This window comes from Watersipora subatra, chromosome 3, assembly GCF_963576615.1.
Source record: "Watersipora subatra chromosome 3, tzWatSuba1.1, whole genome shotgun sequence".
NCBI lineage: Eukaryota > Metazoa > Bryozoa > Gymnolaemata > Cheilostomatida > Watersiporidae > Watersipora > Watersipora subatra.
This window is the reverse complement of record NC_088710.1, coordinates 44492094-44518938: the sequence shown is the minus strand read 5'-3', so window position 1 is coordinate 44518938 and position 26845 is coordinate 44492094. Positions and strand designations below refer to the sequence as shown.

The window sequence follows — 26845 nt, the reverse complement described above, 5'->3', positions numbered from 1 at the left end:
GTAAAGGACAACCAAATGTATAAAAAATATAATATAAGTGGCATGTTACAGAATTGCTAAATATGATTTCAATGATGGCCTTTTTAAAATTCAAATATATACACATTTACATGAACTTTTTATTCAACTGACACCATGCAGACAAACTGAAAGCGAATAGCTGCTGATGATTATTATGGTGAATATTGCATAGTATGGTTGCTTTGTTCTCAATTTGCACACATTTTTGTCACCTACCTTGAAAAAGTATTTAAAAATTATTTTCTTCAGTTTGCAAAAAAACATGCAGTTTTTCTATCAGTTGATATGAAAAAATACACAGATATGCTGCTGCACATTAAATAAGCCAAATACAGTGAAACATGGATAACTCGCCCACGGATAGCTCGAACACATGGTTAATTCGAACGGTTTCTTTGGTCCGTTCCCACGTAATGATAATCTGTTATAGATAACTCGAACTCAACACTGTTAATTCGAACTGTTTTTTGCCCAACGGCTACCGAAACGGTTGTTATCGCTTTAGAAAATCACTTTATTCCTCAAACATCACCTCAAACAACAAACCAATCTCAAGTGATAGAAAAATCTCTATACTTTTTGATAAAAAAGTTTTAAACTTTTCATTAGAAGCATTTAATTTGAAACAAGCCATTTGTGCTTTTGATTTATATTATAGTTTGTATATGTACTGATGTCTTTTCTTTTGAGCATTTCAACAACGATCAAGTTTTGCCAATGTCAATCTAAAAAACGTCCTGGCAATAACATCACCTCAAACAACAAACCAATCTCAAGTGATAGAAAAATCTTTATACTTTTTGATAAAAAAGTTTTAAACTTTACATTAGAAGCATTTAATTTGAAACAAGCCATTTGTGCTTTTGATTTTTATTATAGATTGTATATGTACATGTATCTACTAATAAATAAGTAAATATATGGACTTGTGACCGTGCTCTGATAACTTGAACGCTCTGATAATTCGAACACTTTTGCTCGGTCCCATGAAGTTCGAGTTATCCATGTTTGACTGTACGTTGTCGCTAATATAAACAAAATTGAAAACAGATGCTATGTTATTTTTCTTTAAAATAATGGCTAATAAATTTTGCACTATAACAAAACTTTATACCTATATCAAATATGACCATATGAGAGAGTTCAATACAGTCTAGTCTCTGTAATAAGATGAACTTTTATACCTATATCAAATATGACCTTCTGAGAGTTCAATACAGTCTAGTCTCCGTAATGAGATAAACCCCTATACCTATATCAAATATAACCTTATGAGAGAGGTCAATACAGTCTAGTCTCAGTAATAAGATAAACCTTTATACCTATATCAAATATAACCTTATGAGAGGGTTCCTCACAGTCTAGTCTCAGCAATAAGATAAACCTTTATAGCTACATGTATATCAAATATGACCTCATGAGAGAGTTCATTACAGTTTACTCTCCGTAATAAAAATTACCTCACCTTATATATTGACAACCCATTATATAGAGAATGTTGAGACCTACAGGCCCGTGGTAAGCAAGAAGCCAATAATCAAAAGAATGCAGGTAAATTGATAAATATAGCATAACCTCAAAGCAAGTGCAGTAGATCCACGTGTATTCATCAGTGACTCGAAGCCAGCTTGAATATACTTTTACTCGATCAAAATTTTATAAATAAACTAACCAAAAAAATTCTGGTAAAATTCATGCGGCTGGAACTTTTGCCAATTTGCCCTGGACTTTGTACGCAGAAGAGCTAACTAAAGCCTTTTTAAAATGACTATTTTTAACCACACAGCTCCACGTAGGCAGAAAAAAGGACTTTAATTGATTTGACAAATATTTTTTTCCCAAGTAGCCGATGATATTATTAGTTCAATAAAGTATTCAGATATCCAAGAATTAGTCATAAAAATAAATAATAAGCAAGTAGCAGCTTAAGATAAAATACCTATATGATAATTTTTTAGTATTTATACTGTCATTTTACAGCTTTCTACAGGAAGTTCAGATACACCTTCAGTTGATATAAGCTAAACACTTTGAGATGCAACCAAGTCTACTAGCAGACATGTGCATTTTGTTCTCAGTCTAAAAGGATCTGTGAGGGAAAATCCAAGTTATTTAAATTGACTCGTGAACACAAATAGAGCCTTTTTTTATATAAAGGAAAAATATTCCCTTATCTATAAAAAGCAGCAGTAAATGAAATAATAGACAAAATATTAATTTATATAGATTGTTGTTACCAAATAAACTTGTTGGTCAACAAAAAAATTTGACTGAGAAATTATAAAAATGAATAGAATGCAGATCAGCAGTAAAAACTGTAGTTAGTTCTATTTCACAAAAATTCTTTCAGTTATCACCAAATGACCAGGCTGCCATGATTCATACAGAACTATAGAACCAGGCTGCCATGATTCATACAGAACTATAGAACCAGGCTGCCATGATTCATACAGAACTATAGAACCAGGCTGCCATGATTCATACAGAACTATAGTTTCACGCACATTAAAGAACAGTGCTTTTGTTGTATGTCCTTACTTGACAAGTACATGACACTGTTGATCTTTACACTCACCAGGGCAGACTGAGTCATCACTTTGGTCTACGCAGTCGGAATAATCATCACAGACATATGTAGTATCTATACACGGAAGGAAGTCGAAGTTGCTCACTCCACTGTCACATCTACAATAGATATCACAAACCCTTTATTGAAAAATCAATGACAGAGATATTGTGGGATATATAATCGTCCCCCAAGGTAACTCAACCGGTGCGCAGTAATTGCGCGAGACAAGCTTCCGGAACATTAGAGAAAGTTGCAGAGCTTCTGAATGAGCAATTATCAACTATTGTCACATCTATAATATATGTGCTAACAATAACATCAATCAATAGAACAAGAGATAAATGAAGGAAATATTTTGGCCATTAGGAACCTCATTGAGTATGTAATAAAAAAGAGAAAGAAGGTTTCAGAGCATGAGTGTCCAACCAACCTTTGGTAACTATCAGAGTTGAGAAGACCATGTTTAGTGTATTAAGAGAATAAATACAATATAATACTGCAATAATAATTTAATAAGCAACATATACTGTTGAATATGTAGGATACTAGGTAAGAGTCCGGCATTGCCAAGGTAATAAAAAGCCTTCGCACAGAAAACCTTTTTTATCTAGCCTATAACAACAGCTACCGTTTTTATTTTTAAACTTCATGAGAAGAGTGTTTTGTGCAACTAAAATAAGTTAAGACAAAATTAAAACAGCTGTAAAAGTTTTCAAACTTTTTCAAATTGTACACTGAAATTTATATCCTGAAAAATGTATTTCGTGCAGATGAAATAAATTTAGAGGAAAAAATAGCTGTAAAGTTGTTCAAATGTAAAGTGAAATAATTAGCAAGTAATGGCTAAATAAAGTCTGATCTGCTACGATCACAATAAAAAATTATTTGGTATAGAATTCTATAACTTTAATTCGTTTCGGTGTTGGCATCGTAAGAGAAAATGTCACATTGAGTGCCATAGAAACCCATAATAATTATCTAATGCTAATACCCCCTGGTAAAAACCATCAAAAATTTACATACGTACTGTACATATTAGAAATTGTATACGTACTACATATTGGAATTTAGTAACATGATAAATAATATGCTAACCTTAGTAACTATAATTATCTACAGTAACTCTAGTGTATTTAGTGGATATGATCTGCAAAGAAATGGATCAATACAATGTACTACGCGCAGTACGTATGGTGAAGAGTTGTTACTTCTGAAACAGACGTATAACATAAACGTTGAATTTAAGTTAAATGAATTCAGCCTAGTAAACCTATACTTAAAGCTAAGTTGTATGTATTGTATCTAAGTATGCATTTTACTAAATTAAACTTTGTCATAAGCTAAAGTTTAAACATTTACCGGCTTCCCTTTTACTATAACTTATGAGAAATAACGCTGAACTGAGGTACGATGCTTGCTATCAGTTGCTTGCAGCGTTGTGGGAGGGATATTGGCAAATAGCATATGTTCGTCTTTTTATTTTCGTCATTTTTGTGTAATCAGTGATGGCCAAATTTTATTTTCGAAAAACCTTTTATTGATAACGTATGGTGGAAAAAAGCCCAAAAGGTTTTGTCCTCATATGGCGAGGACAAAAAACATTGTGTTCCATTAGGTAAAACAAAAAAAATTCTTAAAACAGGGGCATTGTAATTCGAGGGTGCACTGCATTAGTTAATAATTTAACATGTGCAATTGTGAAAAGCATATACAACAAATGGTAAGAGTGATGGGTGTGATAAGAATGGCTTAGTGTTGTGGTTTTGCAAGCTTGTTAGTATACTTGAGATTTGATATTTCAGATCCAGTGCCAAGGTGATTATTTGTTGCAAATACTTTATCGCCATAACTATACAGAGGAACAACAGAAAAACATTGATACTCATATATATAGATAGAGAACAATATACATTATATGATATACTATATGAAATTTACTAAACAATATATTATGTATATTATAATACATATTTTACAGCATGACATTTTAAATATACTATGAACTCATGATCAATGATAATGCCAACTTATATTACAATAACACGTTGCATAAAACACTCAATCGTTTATTGTAGTACAGGAGTTATTCACAAGATTTTTGTGTATTTTATAATATATCCTGTGCTTATACATACATTAAATGTTATTATAACACATTTTATATAAAATTAATGTACTCGTAAGCAGTTACATAAGCCAAAAGTTATCATTACATGTGAATATAATCATTGCAAAATAAGTATATTTATGCTAGGTCAACAAACTGTGACTCAACCCGTAAAGAGCCAATTACAATTCGACGTAACAGGAGACAACTCTTTAAAATCTACCAAACCTAAAGTGTAAAAATTCTCTCACTGGTGGTAATGATACACATGGCAACTCATTGGATATGAATTTTACACAATCAAATCTATCTAGAAAGTGCAAAAAAATTTCCACTAAAAGGAGGTGCCAACAGAAATGCAAGATAAATTGCCTTTGTCCACAGCCTATTGACAGCAGCATCTGTCTGGCTAATCGTCTATCCATCACTAGGGTTCAAGGTTAGGATGAAAGATAGCTTTCGACAAGAATAAGACTCATGATAATTATTCAGTTTGGTATATTACCTGCAGCAATAGACTTATGTATTTCACTAAGTGTTTCTAAATTATTGCGCTGCTATTTATTTTCCGTGCTTTGTCGACACACCAGAATATCTCTAATGGCTAACTAGATTATATCTAGAAACTAGTATATAATAGTGAGTACTATACGTCATTTTCTCTCTTAAGTGTTTCTCTCAAGTTGTTCGTGTTTCCAGTTATGAAGATAATGTCATGGGAATTAAAAATGCGTTTTGCAATGGATTAGAACTTGGGATCCTCTAGATCTGCAGATAAGAAGGATAAACCACTATGCTAAACCACTATCTCAAGCAGCTACATGGCTATATAATGAAATATAATAAGTCACACTCATTACATCAGTTAAAATACATACGTAATGATTAACATCAAATGTAACGTCCTTACAAGCTGGCTTTATGGCTCTAATTATAGTAACTATGTATATTATATTATAGTAATTATGTAATTATGTATATTATAATTATAGTAATTATGTTACTAGCATAGGCTAAGTTACTCAAATTAGCAAATTTGCTAATTTTGCCATATGCTAATTAATAAACTTATCCAATGAGAACTATATTACCTACCACTGTTTATAAACTGTTTTAATTACTCGTGCAATTCCACACATTCATTAGTATTAGTAGTATAATAATAATATGGCCGTCTGTCAGAAATCCACAACGACTCGCATCTTAGCGGTGCATGCTTAGGTCGAGCAGTATAGTAGACAAGAAGTGATCCAGTTCTCAGTATCTACCACTTCCGGAACTGTCAGATTAATCTTAAGGGATGCCTTTGCAACAAGTCCAGTCTGACAGAGCCAGGTAGTCATTTCACTTGCCCAGTGTGCAAAATACAGATGTGGATCTTCAACATACCCACATTGTCAGTGTGGTACACAGGGCCTCCAAGTTATGGTCTAGATCCAAAAGACCCAGCAATTTAGGGTTAAAATCTTGCTGAGAGCTTTGTGTCAGATCGGCATTAAGCAGGACTCAAACTACCAACCCCATGGTTGATAATCAAAGGCGCTACCACTAGGCCACCCTGACACCCGTCAGGATGTCAGGGCACCCTGACAGCCCTCCTGAGTGGCCTAGTGTATAATATAATATAGTATAATTAAGCATAATATTTATAAATAAAGTGATGATACAATGTGCTATTAAAATACAACATAGTAAGACAACATAATCCCACGACCAAACAGGGCGAAGCGATTGGTTGGGAGATTTATGATAAATGCACATGTGCACACAACTCCTGAAAATTATTCATCAACAATGAGATGAACCCTTGTATCAAAATTTCATCAACAAATTTAACCATCGTTTTGTAGAGTCTTTAAAGTATAATAACAATACAAAACACATACAAACCTATTTAAATATGTTACCAAGCCTTTGTAAATCGTCGTTATTATCTTAAAACTTACCCATCTGATTGGATTATACACAAATAGACAGATTTATTTGAACGAAAATCGTTATTAAAACTTGCTAAGCCTCACCTTTATAAAAGTTAAGACCGGAAATTGAAACGCCAAGCGACAAAAAATAGAATGATTAAGTCGTGCGCATTTCATGAAAAAATAACGTGCACTTTTCACCAGTTTATAGCATTGTCGAATTGACAAAGGTTTTGGTAATTAACATAGGCATACTGAAATCGTTTCATTTTTGCCGATTTCAAATTAATTGACATTTCAGACACATTTGAGTACTTTGGTATTCTAACTGATGTCCAACGCAGTGTAAGTAAAGGAAATGATGATGATATTTTTTTCTAACGATTTTTATGAGATTACGATATTTAATTATAAGTTTGGATATTCTTCTTGATACTTCTTGATATTATTAGCTATGACGTTTTGAAATGTAAACAAAATTGTGCATTGGTTTTCTATTATTACTGTATTACTATTACTAAGTCTGGATATTCTTTTTGATATTTCTTGATATTGTTAGCTATGACGTTTTTAAATGTAAACAAAATTGTTCATTGGTTTTCTATTATTACTGTATTACTATATTAATAATATTGGTTATTCTAATAACATCAGTGCATTTTAATTCTAATATTGCATTTCTCCTATTGCAGGGGAGAGATATAAACATATAATCTTTTCCTTTCATTATTGCTGTTTGTCATGACCAAACACTTTTTTAAATAGATTTTCTAAAAATCTATATAAATATCACTTCTTGATATTGTTAGCTATGACGTTTTGAAATGTAAACAAAATTGTGCATTGGTTTTATATTATTACTATAGTAATAATGTTGGTTATTCTAATAATATCAGTGCATTCTACTTCTAATATTGGCCAATATTGCATTTAACCTATTGCAGGGGGAGAGATATAAACATATAATCTTTTCTTTCATTATTGCTGTTTTTTTGTATATAATAACACCCACACCCAGTACATTACAGCTACCATTGCAGTTATCCTATTACACTGCAGTGCCATTTGACTGCTAATATTGCATTTCTCAACCATCAGTACCCTTTCTTTCTTCCAATATCACTTTGGTCGTGGGCTGTATGACAGTGGAACTTCTAGTGTAGTATTATATAATATAATAGTCTACAGAATGGGATTACATAATGTTATGTAACATAAATATATATTATAGAATATATATTTATTAGAGCTGCACAATGATCATGTTAATTAAACGATTAACGCGAGTAACTGCGAGTAAAGCGATTAACTGAGTTGAGCCAATTAATCTTCAAAGAAAATACAAACGAGGTGGTGATCATGTGGTTCCTTTGTATTGTTCAATATATAACACTAACATAGCAGGTTACTGCCATTTAATTTACTAACAAATAAATATTATGACAAGAAGCACTTTTTTACCAATTATATACAACCATAATTATTATGCACTCAACTATGAAAACACAAAGTGAGTCGCTAACATTAAACTTGTTTACACAATATAATGCACAAGCACCGTGCCGATTTAGCCATAAGCGGCCATGTTGTTGGCTGTTCGAACATGTTTCTAGGTAGTAGTAAGAAAAGTGATTTCAGTATTATTTAATACATATATCTCACAGTCTATTTTCTGTTTATTTTTAAAAACTTATTTAAGTAAATTGTACATGTATTTTCATTTTTTTTAAATCACAATCATATTTTAGCTCTAGAATATTAGTAATATAAGATTGACACTTTATTGGAACATAAAAGCGGAAAATGTCTTCCCTACTAGCTAGCGCATTTCCGTACGTTGTTGGAAGTGTAAAAAAGAAATCGAAGTGCACTAAATGCCAGAAAGAATTTGCCTACCACCACAGCACATCATCATTGAAAGATAATTTAACTGATTCTCATCCTACCGCGCAGAAATCGTCACCATCTGTTGCAGACAATATTTACTACTACTATCCTCTGTGAGTGGGGCTATTTTCTAAAGCTGGCAATATTGTATGTAGAAAGAGGGTCTCTCTTTATTCCGATAATGAGAATAAACTGTGCTGCCTCAACTCTTGGCTGACTTAATTATAGACTTTCATAAACTGTTTTCATACTTATAATAATTATTACATTGTAACTTATTTACGTTATACATAACATGTACTCCTGCTAACAATTGTCTCAAATATAATTAATTTATATGTAGCTGTATTATTTGTTTTTTGAATATACAAGTTTTTGTTAGATTAATTCTAAGATTAATCGAAGATTAATTGGTTCAGACCAGTTATTAATCGCGATTAATTTTTATAATCGTTGTGCAGCTCTAATATTTATTAATAAATAAATATAAAGATAATAGAGATAATATAAAGTAAATACAATATGCATATTGCATTTACTTTATATTATATCATACTATGTTATATAATTTTGAATTATAATATATTACAATATAATATGCTGCGCAAAAATTGGACTGTAAACAATCACTGAAACAGTTGTTGTACTCAAAAACATTGTGATTGCAAACTCTTAGACCCAGACTGTGATACGAAATTCTTAATTCTTGTGAGACGTTACATGAGGTACAACCGGGCATGTCATTAGAATTTTTATAACATTACAAATTAAAAACTTCTCCATGCTTGGATTTATACCTTAAATCATTCGGGATGTCCCTATTTCGATCTGCCTGTTGTGCGATAGATCATTTAAATATAGATGAGTATGCGCTAAACATAAGGGTAACGTACTATGTCAAGAATGAAAATGTGGCAATTATAAAACTGGGCTGTTCTCATACTTTGAAAGCATTAAAAATAAAGCACTTTTAAAATGTCAGCTTTTAGTTATTTGAACAAGTTTGATAAAAACATTGCATAATTTTAACGGGTTTTATTTTTTGCTGACATTTAAGCAATAGCTTCAGCATTATATTATTGTTCATATTACTAGACATTGGGCATGCAATGGGGATTAAATCATTAGCAATACAAAGCTGAGAAATTAAGTGGAATGTTTTGTAACAATGAATGACATGAGCATAGACCCTTAAAAATCATGTTACGATGGAGAAGGCAATCATGAGCTAGTAAATCTCAGCTAGCCAAAAATACTAGAGTTACATAACCTCTACACTAATAAGAATCAGTTTCAGCAGAGGAAGGGCGAATGAAGGCTTATATGGTTAGTGGCATTTGTAGACTAAGAGTTCTAAAGGCGATTAATTGTCCTGGATTTTCGACAACAGCCTTAATTCGCCATAATTACGTTGTGATAATTATAATACAAAATATTATTCAACATTATCATAAACCAATCTGCTTCTATTGCTAAACTCACACTATAATAAATGTATATATTTGTGGTTGTAACTTGTCAAATATATTACTCCATGATATTATCTAAATTAATGTCGAATTGAAACTTTTTAAGATAAGCTTATGTGGTAGAAAGTCAGCAGATTTAACATTTAGGTATTAAGATGGCTGCCATGCAGACTTTAGCATTTGCATCAGTATTTTGTCTCTGGAATGGATTTTATTATTGGAGTGACTTTATTAACTAATTAATATCAAATTGATTTTCAGAAAGATTTCTCACCCTGTTTTTGGTTCAATCAAGCGCATTCTATGAAGCGACATACTAAAATTTTGTTATGATAATATGTTAATTTTTATAAAAGGAGCTTGACAACTGTGTTAGTAAGAAATGAAGGTGGAAAAAATGTGGGTTTGTGTGAATAAAACCATGGCAGGATGCACACGCTAATTATTTTAGCATTGCGCCCACACGTTACGATTCTCCTGTTCTGCTGTTGAGAAATATTTTCCGTAAGGTTCAAATACTATATTTGGGGTCAAGGTTAATTTTTCTCATGCGGACAATTATATCAGACAAAGACAGTATGATATATCATTTTTACATTTGTACCACTATCGAGAGATATTGTCGTATTCAAAGTTTTGATGGATAGCTTCTGGTGGAACAGTAACCTTTTTTATACACACAAACTTCTATGCATGAATTGTTATTATTAATTCAACATATTCAGGATTTTTATTTCATTTTCTCAGTTCGTATTAATTGTAGCATTACCAAATCATCTTTTATTGTAATCGTAGCAAAACGGACTCAATTTAGCTATTACTTGCTAAATATTTTACACGAATATCTAAACCTTTTTATAGCTATTTTATGTTTTTAATTTATTTGACCTAAACAAAACATTTTCCTCACGATATGAAGTGTGAAAGTTACAGCTTTTTGACAAAGTTAGAAAACTTTTACAGTTGTTTTTATTTTTTCTCTCAAATTATTTCAACTACACAAAACACTTTTCCAATGATATGCAGTTTGAAAGTTAGAGCGGCAAAAGTTGTTATATGTTAAATACAAATCAATTTTCTGTCCAATGTCTTTTTATTACCTGGGCAACGCCGGCTAGTACAGCTAGTTTAAGAATAATATCAAGTCTAATTAAAAGTATGATAACTCGGCGTAACATCTCACTTATTTACAAAAAATATTATCCCCAAATGTACTTCTGTAGCATAGCAAAAAACAGGAAGCTACCAAAAAGTGGAGTCTTTCTCCAATAAAAAAGTTAACTATATTTTGATGGTTTACGATATTTGTTCAAGCCACACTGATTACCACAATCTCACAAAAATATATTCTTTATTTTTGCCCAGAGCTTTCATCTAGCACAAGATGAGAAACAAATACAATCGCTATGCAATAAAACAATAGGGCTACAGTATCATTCACTCTGTTCTGTGGAAAAAAATTACTTTAGGAAAGCAAAAAGGGCTAACAGTGCTTTGAAAGACTGCAAAACATAAGCTTATTTAGCAAGGAATATCACCACATGGTACAAGCATACCAGCTTTGTTCCTTACAGTCACTCAGACTAAAATGGTGATTGGAAACAACTTTTAAAAAAAATTGGAAGTTACAATACCCTATCCTCTCCCGCCCATAAAAGAGAGCACAAAATGTTGATAGAAAACATCCAAGGTTTACATGCAAGATAATAGTGCTGTTTAATACTCACCAAAGAATATACAGAAAATGATTGCCTCCCTAACTATGCTAAACAAACCATAGCTGAGCAAAGTGAATATTCAAAGACTTAAAACACACTATCAAAGTATCTGGTAGGAAACCCTTTGAAGTGTTTACAACCCAACTTAACCTAAGCATAATCAACCAAAAACTGCTGCTGCCAGTTAGTAAGGATGATACAATTGTAGACTTTACCGCCGAAGCTGATGGTAATTTTGAATTACGTCATCAGATACTTTTCACAATCAGGTTTCTAGTGAAGACAATAGCAAAATCTCCTAATCGAACCGACCTATCGTACAGGAAATGACGAGACAACCGTCAATCTCGAGTTGTTGATAAACCCACTAAAAACACTTAAGAGAACCTCTACAATCAAGCATAAGTAAGAAAACAACAAACCTGAACATAACAAGTTCAGAGTGGAAACTAAACAAACAATAGAAAATTTGAAGCAAAAAAATACTGAACTCAAACAATCACTCGATTGTAAAACATGTTATCATAAGACATGCTGTCGTAAAACCTGTCATCATCGTAAAACCTGTCATCATAAAACATGGCATCGTAAAACGACGTGTTAAAATAAGACTATTACAACAAAACTGGTGTTAACCTCTATATGTGACTAATACACAAATGGTACTGAGCACAAACAATGCAGTAATGATGCTCAAAACTAAGAAGGAACGAAGGTTCGAGTTGCAAACAAAGATAGTAAGTAAACTCCCCAGCAAAGGCATAGTGTGGGCAGTATTATATTTACTGTCATGAATCGGCTATTATAAAAAATACTCAGAAAAGAGAGAACTACCTCTCATGATGACATCACAAGAGATCAGCAGAAATTTAAACTATGATGTCATGGACAAATTTGAGCACTCCACAAATTGCTGGTAGCGAGAGTTCGCTATAGATGGCATCAGTAAAAATGCAACAGAAACTCCAAAAAAACAGAGACTCAATATGACTATTTCAGCAAGTCTACAATAAGAAAGTCATACAAGTAAAAGCCTGAAGCATGGCAATATAGTACTACTTGATATAAGAGATAAAAATTAAGCGAGGGCCTTCACATGCATTACTTAAATGCTACTTGCAGCTTACCAATGTTAGCAAGAAGCAGATAACAGTCAAAATAGATTTCTAAAATACTAAAGCAACTAGAAAAAACAATCTACGATGGATTAAAAATAGAATAAGCCTACTAATAATTAATGTACCTATGTATCTTCATGATATTTATTAGCTAATACGAGTAATCAATGATTAGAGATAGCAATAGCGTTTGTGCAGCGATATTACAATATTTATATATTTTACTTTATAGAAAACTTTAGAAGCCAGCGATCAAAAGTTTTGTACTCAAAAGTATTGTAAGTTCATGACATAAATTAAACGACAAATTAATTTGTTTATATTTAATTGTTCAATAATATATCAAAAAGTGTTTCAATTTTTAATTGCAACAACCCTGTAGTTGCTACAAAAAAACTTCTTTCGCTGTGGATAAACCAACGTTGAAACGGAGCACAATCATCGTTATCCTAGGCGCAACTTATGTTGGTAAGGAATAAAATTGAATCGCGATTGTAAGCATAAACCCATTCAGCCAATCACAGTATTGACCAGCATAAACCAATCCGTTCGTTGACGAATCGACGCATGACAATTTTCTGCTGGTGCATCGGTGCTACCGGTGGCAGCGCGTTGGCTACGTAAACAGAGCATTTCGTCGGCGTGCGTAGTCAGGCCTTCGGACAAGCCTTTACTTTTATTATTGGTCAAGTTTACAATACGCGAACAAATTATTTCACAGATAAGATTACTCCCGATTAACATATAACGGTCTACAAATACATATAATCACTTTCGCAAATGCTAATCACTGTTCAGTCAAATTCGAATAAAATTTCCCATCTTATGTTACAATTGAATATGGTAACTTGAATAGAATTGAAAAGCATGACGAAGTTTCACAATTATTCTTAACCTGTTTTTGCTTGTTTACTGTATATCAATATCAATGTACCATTTTCATCTAATGGAGGGTTCAACCAATGATATACAGCCTCCCATATCATTGGGGCTGTACATCATTGGTTCAACAAAGCGATAGCTTAATTACAAACTAAGCAGATTACAGTATGCGTGTTTCTCAGAGCCATCCTAAATTTGGCTGCAATTAGTCAAACTACCAAAGCATATTCTTTTGCAAGCATTGAAATGTTCATCAAGCATCTCTTTAATGGACAAAAACTGTAAGCGAACTTCTGCAAATCAATAAAAAATCACTCTTTCAACAAAGGGTAATGTTAGGTTACAAATAATCAAATACAAGAGCAAACCAGAAAAGTTGCCAAAATGAAATATAAACAGAACAATGAATAACCCTCCAGTGTTTTGAATGGGTAGTTTAACATATTCTTGGCAAACTAGACTGAATGTACCGGAATGATAAAACCATCAAAATACTGTAAAAGAATTTCTTGATAACACATTGCATTTAGTGTTTCTGTTTTATATGAATAGGCTTTTATTTTTTGTGCTGTAGTTGCTATGCAACCTTGTGCACGCTTTACAGGGTATGTGCACATGGCATGAATTGTTTCTTGTTTTTAGTAAATTATTAGTAGAATGAACATTTTACGAACATACTCATTTTGCATTATGTCATATCTGGCAATTTACTAACATTTTTTAACACAAGGAGAGTTTGTTTTTTTACAGATAGTCTATGTAAAACATATAGAGCTAGCAAAACTAGCTAGCAAATAAAGCAGTAAGGACTTGCTCAATCACAAACATCAGCAGGTTGCATCTAGCATGTTTCGAGTGTCAATCTGCTCAAATTTAGCTTACATTTATTTTCACTTGACGAGCTGATGAAATTAGTCTGGCAAGCAAACAGAGGCTTGTTATTTCAGCGGTTTGGGCAAGACAGCACATTGGCTTAGAATAAGCACTAATCACAAAGATAGTACCCGGCTTGAGAGCAGAAGGGAGGCCAATTTTTGCACTCTAACAAAAGCTCATTAGTTAACTAGACAGATATCAAAGATGGCCATATTACCTCGATTATAGTGTTGGAGCAAAAGACTTACTTTTACACTATTGTTAGGAGTTGTGGTAAGCAGCCAGGAAGAACTGACAACTCCAGAATTTCACACAGTCTTTTAAATAGGCTGAAAAAGTCTTTACATATCTAGTGCTATGTATACAACTCAAATAGAATGTAAAACCATTTCTGAGCAAGTTGAGTTTTTCAAATCATAACTATATAAACAAGAATGTACTCAACAACCAAAATGGTATGTCCGTTAGTGTTATGCATGTAGCCTGATATCCAACAAGCACCAGACATCTACTGCGATGCATCTGGTGTTGTCTCATTTTTACTATTAACTGCATGTTACAGACAGCTTTAGTAACAGGAAACTGCTATAAAAATCTAGCTATCTCTGCATTAAGGTACATTTTGGCGACTAGCAATATTTTAGGGAATATGTGAAACAATGGCAAACCTAAGTTGTCCTTAATCGACCTTAAAGCAAATTAAAAATGTTTTTATATCCTCACCTTGATGAATTATGCAGACTAACCACTCTTCAACTTTCTAGGTAAGAGTGATATTAAATTTCTTTATAAATTGAAATTAAATCTTACCTGTGTTCAGTTGCATTATTACAGGTAACATTGCAGCGATTAACAGCTTCATCGGAACCATCTAGGCAATCAGGGAAATCATCACACACCTGTTCAGCTGCGACACATTTGTCTGTAAAATTGTTGTATCCTGACTCACAGGTAAACTCTATTGTACGACAATCACAACTACTCGGTTCATCACTCCAGTCTCCACAGTCGTTCACTTTATCACACTTTTTATCATGTGTGATACACATCCCTGAGTCGCAGGTAAATTCTGAACAGTAGCATGTTGTTTCATCAGATGAGTCATCACAGTTGGCATATCCATTGCATTTGTAGGAGTCAGGAATCCAACGATTGTTATTTGTGCATGTAAAGCCTCCACTACAGTTTTTTTCATCAGAACCATCAGGACAATTATCTAGGCCATTGCATACCCATTCATCAAGTATACAGTTAGAAGTATTAGTGCATTTGAATATTCCAACTCCTCCGGTCTCACAGCTCAAACCTACAATGTACAAAGCTAATGACGCCTATAATATCTTTACCATAACCTTTACTACAATAAGAGCTGTCTCCGTCTGTCTAAAATCTTGGAAGAGCTTAAAGAAAAACATTGAATTGGGGTGGATTTAGCTCTAGATCTTCTGTTTGTTAGATCAAAACTCTAACACTTGCACCAATTGATCACCTTCCAACAGTTTGGAATAATTTCATGTATAGTTATTACCCCAGACAATCTCTCACAGATGACTGGACTGTCAGGGTACAACTAATAATCATCATCATAACTGAGAGTAATAAGAATAATAACAATTTTGATGAAATAAGAACAAACAATTTGGACAACAAAATAGTAAATAGATAAAATCTTTTTAAAAAAAATGCTGCAAAAAAGTATTGCAATTGCCTTTTATACAAAATTATGGCAAGAAATGGAGCACAAAAAGCCATGCTAAAAATCTGATCATAGCTGCACTAAACCAAACATAAAAACAATCATTAACTGCGGATATGATATACTGAGATAGAGCAATCTACACTAATTATGCAAATGAGAATGTTAGGCAGCAAAATCACACATAAAAATACAGCCGTGGCCTAAAGTATAAGTGAAAAATGTTTAAACTTTTGCGCATAAAGCATGTATATTCATCATTCATGTGTACAGTCATGAAGAGCAAGATAGCGATGCTGCTGTGCTACTTGATATTCATCACAAATGCAGATAGAGTATCAGTGAAATTACACACATAGTAATAGCGGGAGACACAAGAATGGTGAGACAGTAAGAAAGTAAATGGAGAAGTTAAAAACTATAATTTGAACTTGAGAAATTGTAAAATATGAGAACAAAGATTATACATATATGGGCATTAAGAGCTATAGCTGACATTCACCTGTTTTATTTGACTGTGAGAGTAGTTGTCTTTTTCTTTTAGATAAACAAAAATGGCCCGATTAACACAGTAAGATTATGTAGAAAGGCGTATAAAGAAGGGGGAGTTCGATGAAAGGAGTTATTTGGTGTTTAGTCATCACTTGAAAGTATGAATTATGCATGGGCAAACACTGTAATAAAATATGCAATTTGATAGCAATAATAATAATGATAATAATAATAATGATAATATTAGCAATAATAATGATAGTAGCCTAATAATAAGGCACTTGAAAATCTATTTTAAAACGGCTGTAGTGAGGGGAATAAAAAACTAGCAATTTTATGAATAAAAATAATATTGTCTGCCCATCTTTTATTCATCAGCACCTTCAGATATTTTATAATTGGTCTGCTCTGCTAATTTTATACTCGCCTGGTACATCAGCAGTGGCAGCTTTGTTCACCATCTACAAAACAGCAGCCAGTTATAAGTTATGAAGTTCTTCCTAACTTTTTCATCAATAAACACTGTGAAGATAATAGACTTACACAAATCTCTGTGGCAGTCAAACTGTCATACACTCATGTTGCAGTTTAACTAACATGTTTCTATGTTTATATTACAAATAAAATTGAAATAAAAAACATGTCATAGTATTGATCACTGAAATTCGTATTTAAACCAATGGGAATGATTCACTTATCACAAACGATTTCAGTAACCAATGACATGGTAACATAATATGTCTGTTAAAGTGCTTATTTATTGATATATTCACATATTCTTTAACAGGTCTAATTCAAATTGTTAAAAATTCAGTAACTCATATAAACTTACAATTAGTAGAAGAGCAAATTGAAGCCAGAAGGCAACTCGTTTCCCTTTATCTAAAATAATAGCATCCAAAGTTAATTGTTCAAATACTCCTTTGTTTATCTGTTTGCATAAAACTAACAGGCTGTTGCTTTACATCCTATATATAAATAAAAACTTGTTTGCTACAACAAAGCCACTGTATTGCTAAAAGTTAACCCAATAAAATATTGAATGCTAACACTTTAAAATACAATAGTCATGAAGTCGTGCTGTACCCGAGTATAAAGTGTACCAAGCATTCGTCTCTAAGCTCCTTTCAATTGCACCTCAGTCAATAACAAACATACAATAGCAGTTGAGTCAGGGTTTAATGGTGAGCTGAATTGATTACGTGATTGATTGGCTAAAAACATTCAGAACCCAATTAAGCATGGCTATAAAAACATCCCATGATGCTCAGAATAGAAGTGACTACAGAAATGTGTAATGGCAACAGGTCAGGTTAGTGAGAGGCATTTTTATTAGAATACAAAAACTGTAAATAGCTTATGTTGGTATATGAGTTCCTTAATCATTATTCTTATTCATATACTGTGATTGTGGCTCACAAACTCTAAGTCAAATAATAGTTTGATAGCAAAGTGTACACTTTCCTGCAGTTGTACTCCATCAACTCAGGCGAGAGCAAAGGTTTTAGTAACTTCAATACATAACTCAATGAGTTTGACTTCTTCAATTAAGCTATGCACAAAACTAAAGGTCTACTGTTAATGTTTTAAAATATAAGTAATTGAATTAAGGTGTTGTTATTATCAAAACAAAACATGATGTGTTTTAGGTATAACATATTATTACAAAATAGTAAAGTAATGACAAATCAGTGCTGCTTGTTGAAACAGCTTTTTTACATATTTCTAATCCAAACCAAAAACAAAGAGTACTTTTCAGAACAAATCCAAGCTTATAGAAAATAGAAACAGCGCAAAATATGCATTGAAAATTCTAATCAAAGACTTCTTATTAAGGGATGAACGCTGTTTAGTTGCATTTTAATATATATCAGCTCATGATAAAGTATATTGAACATTCTTTAAGCCAAAAGCTATTTCTACATGACAATATAATACAACTGCTATAATCAAGGTTATCCTTGTGTGCCTGAAGGTATAAACTTCATGAATATATAGATGAACTTACCATACATAGCTTAGGTGTGTGCTTGCCTGGCAAACTCTCTCATCTATGCACTGATAAGAGTGTACAAGGAACTAAACATGATGTTTGCAGTGCTATTGAGAGCCTTTTGTATATGAATGGTAGCGCTTGGATACGATTGAACTATTCATATGCTTGTAAAAACATCTGCTATAAATAATGAAACAAATAATATTTGATTACAGGCCCTATTGACATTCTTATAGAGTCCTATAATTTAGCATTTCTCTTTTACAGCAGCTCAGTTGAAAAATAAAAAGCATTAGCTGACCTCTGCATCCATTGTTTTCTGTTGGGTCAGTAATATTGGATTTGTGTTGCAAGTTGTTACGCAATAATTTGAACATGATTTTAATTTTCATGGAATTGGTGAACAGCTTGCTAGCCATGGCAAATTTACTTGCTTCATAACTTACACGCCAATAATCATAGCTGCGAATCTTAAAGATGTGGTTGCGTCAAATTTGAGTTGATTTTAAAAGAAAGCATTTTTTCTCTATCAGTTGATATGTTGTTTGTTGTGTTAGGCAATCTCATTGCCAAGATATTTGAAGATTAAAATCGAAAAAATCTGATCGCGGTAAAAACGCTCAGGCCAAAAAAACATGCCCAGACTTGCCCAAAATGATGTCGCGCGTGATTTATCTGTCATTATATCTCGTATTCACATCGGCTATTTGCGATAAAAGTCTAGTCCTACGCGGCTCTATTGGCATATATTTTATTTTGTATTTGCTCATGTTGGTTAGAACAAAATTTTAAACCCCGCTACAGATGCATTATTATGAATGTTTCAAAGGCCTCAAATAACGAAAATTAAAAATTTGTCTTACTCACTTTCTCCAAATGCTGTGTAAACATTTGAGTACCGACTACCAATTCTACCAGTCTACGGTAATTCTGTCAAGCAAACTATGTAGAATAAGGTCTTTGTATCAGCACAGTTCTGCCGCTACCCATACTAACAATATAGAGCCTCCCAAAAGCTCCGCCCACATTATGTCTGTTGCCTATTCATGGGGCGAGGCTGTATATCATTGCCCACACCGAAAACTAGTTTCTTACTACCGTAAGTAAAATAAGCAACCTGCATCTTTGAAAAGAATATACATAGGGATAGAGTTTTAAGGATGAGAAGTCTGCTGCAAACTGGATTTGAACTCACATTCTCCAGTTCTGCGGACATCCATATACCGTATCCAATTCACTACAATATTCTGCAAATCATGTTTTGCATTATCTTCAACAATATAATTTTATTATATAATTTCACAAGCAAAAAGATTTTCATCTTGGCATAAAGCTTTTATTAAAAATATTCATCAAGTCGTGGCCACTCACATAGTTTTAGCTGATACAATAAGACAAATTCATTTACTGCAACAAACTCAAACAAAACATCATGGTTTATGTAGCACACATTCAAGTCTCTCTTTCCCCTTTATGGCAGTTTCCACACTGACAAAGCTGCTTCGGCTGGTGGGACGACATAAACATCCTGTAATCAGTAAAACAAATGCAATAAATATATGTCATTCATAGATATGTCATTCTAAAACGTATCTACTGAAAGCTTTCAAATTGGGAGTTTGATAGATTGCGAGTGTAATTTTAAAAACGAATAAATGTTTAACAAAGGCACAAGTATGCCAAGCCAACGATTCGAAGCTTTGGTTCTGGAAGTTAAAGATTTGCATTGATCAATCAATTTTCTTCACATTCTACAAGTGAAAAGTGAACATCTAAAGTCAAATCATAAATCTAATTTACTAGATAAAACTGCCACAGAAAATTTGAAGCAAATGTAGCTAGGTGAACCGATAAAAAATATAAAACGTTGATTAATGATAGCAAAAAGTTATAATTTTATTAATTAGTACACGTATTAATGAGTACTAAAATATTACCTTTAGTATATTCATCGATCTAAGCCATTGTATAGCTAGATGCTAAAGATTAAAAAGAAGCCGTCAAGAACTCCCTGTACATAAGTATCTCGCAAGCGCAGGAAATTACATTTTAGCCTCAAACAGGGAAATATAATCTGGTTGTAAACTCAACAGAAAACTCTATAGGTAACTCAAAGTAAAAGATAAATTTACCTCCATTCTCCGATCTTCCTCCGTAGAACTTTAACTACCTGATGCCAAGAAAACTTGGAGTCACCTTCGCGGTAACTTCACAGCAATTTTTACAATTATGTTGTTCGCCAATAAAACGTGTCGATCGAGTAATTCATTAAAGTAACGATGTTAATTAATTTAGTGAATATCGATGTCCATGCAATTCAATAATAGAGTAAAATAACTAAAATTGAGATCACAGACAACGCGTTTTACGATTGATAACATTTATTACAGCCTATATAAAAAATTCGCGCTGATGATTGGCTAAGGAAGCGACCTTCATATTTATTGCTCGTGGTTTCTTTTCAGATGTATTGCTTATGACGTCACGAAAGAAGCACCCGCTGGAACATGAGCTTTTTAAAAGAGGGCCTCATTCAAACGCATATATCGCTGGACAGGGTTGGTCTACAAAGACAAAAATGGCATCAAATTGTAGCTGATGTTTTAGCCTTTTATGCATCTTAATTTCATTAAATCGAATTTTTTGACGCAACCACATCTTTAAGGTTGCATATATCACAGTTTTGCCACTTTTATCTTTTGAAACTGTGATCAAAGAGATATAAGAACAGGCTGTCAGCATCAGTTACCTACAGCTTATTTGATGTGCGAACGCAGGCCTACTCTAAGCAACGCATGGCTCATATGTCAATCTTAGAACTTTTATTTTCCAAACAAATGCATCACAATGTATCTAATTAGAAACTCAAAAGTTTACCTTCGCATGCGCTAAGGACAACTGCCCTCAATGAGTTTGTTCATGCATTGTTGTCATGAAAGCATTGTAGCAATATCAGTGAAAATCTAAACTTGTGCTGCAATGCTTGGGTTAATGTTAGTCATTGCTAAGTTTGAGTCTAAAAGCTCCATATCCTACAATTCCTCTACTTTTACCTTCTTCAAACTGGGATTCAAGGTTTTCTAATTTCCTTCAAGCAATGAACTAGGCTGATGGGCATGACCTTACCTAAAACCCTAAGGAACAAGTCCCCAGTTGCATGACTAGTTGTTCTCTGCCTGCTTCCCTACGAGTGCCCAAGCTAGCTCAGCTTGAACTGAATATTACAAGCTCCATGGTAGATGTGTCCCCCTATGTTCTACCACTGTAGAAGCCCTATGATAGATGTGTCCCCCTATGTCCTACCATTGTAGAAGCTCTATGATAGATGTGTCCCCCTATGTCCTAACACTGTAGAAGCTCTATGATAGTTGTGTCCCCCTATGTCCTACCACTGTAGAAGCTCTATGATAGATGTGTCCCCCTATGTCCTACCACTGTAGAAGCTCTATGATAGATGTGTCCTCCCTATGTCTTGCCACTGTAGAAGCTCCATGATAGATGTGCCCCCCTAATTCCTACCACTGTAGAAGCTCTATGATAGTTGTGTCCCCCATGTCCTACCACTGTAGAAGCTCTATGATAGATGTGTCCCCCTATGTCCTACCACTGTAGAAGCTCTATGATAGATGTGTCCTCCCTATGTCCTACCATTGTAGAAGCTCTATGATAGATGTGTCCTCCTATGTTCTACCACAGTAGAAGCTCTATGATAGATGTGTTTTCCTATGTCCTACCGCTGTAGAAGCTCTATGATAGATGTGTCCCTCATATCCTACCACTATAGATATTCTCTCTGACTTTTTGATTTATCGAAGCCAACACCCAACTTTATGAATGACTCGGGACAAAAGCTTCAGGTGCTTCTAGAATAAACCAGTCTGTTTTAGCATTAGTACAAGACTGATTGCTTGCTTCAGCATTGTTTTTGTATTAGGTGCTACAGACAAAAGCAAGCTAGTAAAACCACCACTCCACAGTTTACATACCTAGCAGAAACTAGTGTAATGCTAGATGTTTGAATATGCAGTGTGTCAGCTAGATTACTGTAGTAGTATATATAATATTTCATGACAATCTGATGAGGTCGCCCAAGTAAATGGACTGTTTTATGAGCACCCGATATCTGAAATTCTCCAAAACAGTAACACCATTTGACAAAGTCTGAACTCCTTTGCCAAGTATTTATAAATATGAATGTCTTTAGAAAGGAATCTCTAATCTTACTAATTAGTTGTGTTTCAGCAAATTTCCTAGCCTATGGCTAAAAGATTTATAATGATTATTTTTATGAAAGGTAGAATTCAATGCCATTTAAATCATCCGAGTTAGTTGAGCAAAAGAAGTAATGGTCTATGACTGAAGGCTGGGAACAAATAAATCACATCTCACTTCAGGTTCAAATAGTTTATTTTGAAATAAATATCTATGATTACATACGTAATGGCCATAGCCCAATGATTGTCATAGCATTTAATTTCTGGGAAACAATACTTCATAATAACCTTTTTTATTTCTCTCTTCTTATAACATAATTTTTTAAAGAGCTGGTCTGTGTCTCTCACCTATGTAGTCTGAAAGCACATTAAAAACATCTGAGCGCTTCATAAAAATATTAAAAACCTGAAAAATTATAAAAACATAAATCACAAGTATTAAAAATGTGTGGCATCAATAACAAAAGGAGGAATATCTTGTTGTTAACAAGCTCAGTGATGCTGAGCCCAAAACATAAAGTGTGCAAATGTGAAAATGAATTTACTCGCTGTATCACGAAACAGAGCAACAATGAGTGCAAAAAGTAATCCTGTAGTAACTTCTGATATACTATGAAAAGAAAAGGTGCAAGCAAAAGGGTTCCTTGTGACATCTTATGACAAGCTGTAACAGGTGACTACTTGAGTAAAGGAGTTAATTTGGTGAATGCTTTATCTTGTGACAGCTTGGTGCAATTTTTTTCTAGGGAAGTTACTGGGAGGCCTGTAAACACAATTAAAGCAAGAATAGTGGCTATTCTTTGGTTTGCATTATCATTTTTTATAAAGCTATGCTAAGGGAGAAAAAATGGAAAGGATATGTGACGAAGACAAAATAATTAAATAAGCAACCGATAAAAAATAATTATATTTACGCTGGTGTTACAGTAAATATATGTTCTACATGTAATTCATTTACAACAAAGTGATCATTCATCTGTCTCTCATGTGATATAAACATTGCATATCTTATTGTTGGAGTTGTTGGCACAATGAAATATATGTTTCCAAACGTTTATATTTAAATATTTTGTTCAGTTAATAAACCTGAATTTATTGTGATGCCATTATAAATATACATCGGCTGATAATCTGCTGTTACAACTGAAATTAGAGCTATTTTGATGCATAGACATCTAAGCCAAGATGGAAAAAGTACCTATTGCACTAACAGAGTTTTATTGGAATAATTAGTGAACGTAGCTTTGGGAACATTTTACTATTCACAAAATATAATTATCTTGTGCAATTCTCTGCAACATACTAAAAGTCAACCAATGAGAATTTTTAGACCGTAAGTTTGCTTTAGGACTGATAAGAATATGAGTGAACCTGTTATTGCTACTACTATTAGTATTTGTGTTAAAAAATCATCATTTGTGACGCAACTTGCTTTTATCCAGCCTTAGAACAAATTAATCATAATGCAAACAAAAATTCATTTATTGTGCCAGTGTTAGGGGTGCCAGCCAACCAAGATCTCAACAGTACATTTGACTTCCCAGGCAAACTCTGCCTTACCCATCCGACAACAAGATCATTCTACCCAATGGGGCCAAAAGATGACTAGGAGAAATGACCTGGCGAGATGATCCAGTGGCCAATTTGTCTATTGAGAGAGATGGCTGACGCAGCCAGAAGCTCGACGCGGTCAGATGCTAGCCGATACCTGTGAGACCAACTGTCCAACAGCAAAAGAAGGCAGAACTGCCTTTATAAAAAGATATATTAGGAACCAAAAGAGCAGAGCATGAGAAAGTCTCTACAGGTTTGTGTACTTGTGGCATACTGTACTCATATATTTGCTCGAGTACATTTGTTGCATAACGCAAACAAGCGACTGGTTTCTAGTAAAGAAGTAAAGTACTCTAATAATTCTTTACACTTGGACAAATATATTGCATTAGAAATTAAATATTTATCCTTTTAATTTATATTTTGAATCCTTTATACTTGTAGGTATTCTCCATTGCTGCATACGAATTTGCAAACAATAAGCTAAGTTTTCACAAGAAGCATAAACAGTTTTATTACTTCATAAACAAATAAATTGCAACTTACTAATTATTATTTAAAGGTGGTAGCCTTGCAAGAGACTAAAATAAATATCATTTTGTGGCAAGTTTGATTGTAGAAGGTTTTGGTATTCATAGTCTCTAGAGGCTACGCCAGTGTACATCATGACTGAGTCGGGCTGAATTCTTTACAGTAGATATGAACATATATAATGTAAAGAATTTGAAATATATATATATATTATATATATTATTACATATATAATAATATATATGATATATATATAAATATATATTATGTATATTAATATATATAATATATTAATATATATTATATATGTATATTAATCTGAAAGTTCATCGCTCTGTGTGTCCAGCTATAGCTATGGAAATTAAGGGAAGAAATATCCGCTCCGTGCTGGATTTGAATTAGGAATCTCTCGATTGCCATGCAATAATCTTACCAATTAAGGTACGCAATATGCAAGGATTTATTAGGCGATTTGAGTCGTTATGTTGGTTAGAATACACATAGCACTCTGTTTTATCCATCATTACTAAATCTTGCTCTCACGACCCTTATTTGTGAGTTTAGCAATAAGGATAGTAGGGTACCTAACTTAGTCATTGGCATTATGCCAGGCTAATGGCACATGGAAGGCAAGGCAACTTCATTACCGGTCACTGTTTGTAAGCGGGTTTTAATACCCGTGCAACGCCGGAAATTTAGTGTATGTTTATATATATATATTTATATATATTACTTGGTTGGTAATATAATCATTGCAAATCAAAATGTTTTCTAAATTGAACCGTACAAGTATCGTAAAATAAAAAAGGCAACAGTTAGCCAATGAAATCATACATGTTGACACAGCATTATATGTCCCGCATGAAGATCTTTATTAATGCATTTATATTCAAGAAATGATAACTGAAGACTTCTTTTATAGCAAACATATTTTGTGTATGCTAAAATGTTTTTAGCCATTCATAGCCCAAGAATGCCTCATTCGCACACATTACATGATGAATATTTTTAATATTTTGTTATATGTACAGAAAACTTAAAGTCACCTCGTAAACCAGCAGTGCTTTCACACTCCATATAACTGAACAATTATGTATGTATGTTTGGGTGCACAATCAGCAATCGCAGAGGAGAGCTGGAGTTATCCTTCATATGCTAATTTAACAATATGTCCTCGACATAGTAATTGCTCATTAATTTGTGTTGGTCCAAAAACTATTTTAATAAATGTGTCTGCTCTTAAATGTCTAAAGATCTCAGGCCATAATTTTTATTGATACATTGTTTTGCTGACGTTTGTCCGCTGCCAACAATGTTTCCCATTCGCAGTCACTGTTGTGGAATCTACTCATTACAAAATGTATAATGCAACTCTTGTAAAATCGTGAGAAGTATACAATTTCAAACAAAACACATGTACCTCAAATGAATAACTCAAACTTTTAAGACAAAAAAGCATCTTATAATACAACCAGAAAACTTATAATATAAAAACACAATTGTATGTAAACATGGGAACAATTACATGAAAAATCATGCATGCGTCAGTTTTCATGACTGTTAAATTCCTCTAGCCTGTCGATATTGATTAAGAAACATAAAAGGGAACTTTCTTGTGTCAACCTTCAACTAGCATAAACAGGAGGTAAAACATTGACAACCTAATCTAAGAAAACATCCTTGATTTTTAGAATATCACTTTGGTTAATCAACTTTTTCTTTTTAGCATGACAGAAACCTAAGCTACAGCAAAACATACATGAGGTAATACAATAATTGATTGAGAGAGGCACAAG

At 33.2% G+C, this 26845-nt stretch overlaps 1 protein-coding gene across 1 annotated transcript in view; it reads right to left on the bottom strand.

The window, feature by feature from the left end:
* Window positions 1–2555: 2555 nt before the first annotated feature.
* Window positions 2556–26845, bottom strand: part of LOC137390629 (low-density lipoprotein receptor-related protein 1B-like) — a 49741-nt gene continuing 25451 nt past the window's right edge. Inside the window, exons 15-16 of the mRNA XM_068076954.1 lie at window positions 15377–15872; window positions 2556–2706 (exon numbers count right to left, since the gene is read on the bottom strand). Of these exons, the coding sequence (XP_067933055.1) occupies window positions 2556–2706; window positions 15377–15872 (647 nt within the window). The remainder of the gene's footprint in view (window positions 2707–15376; window positions 15873–26845) is intronic.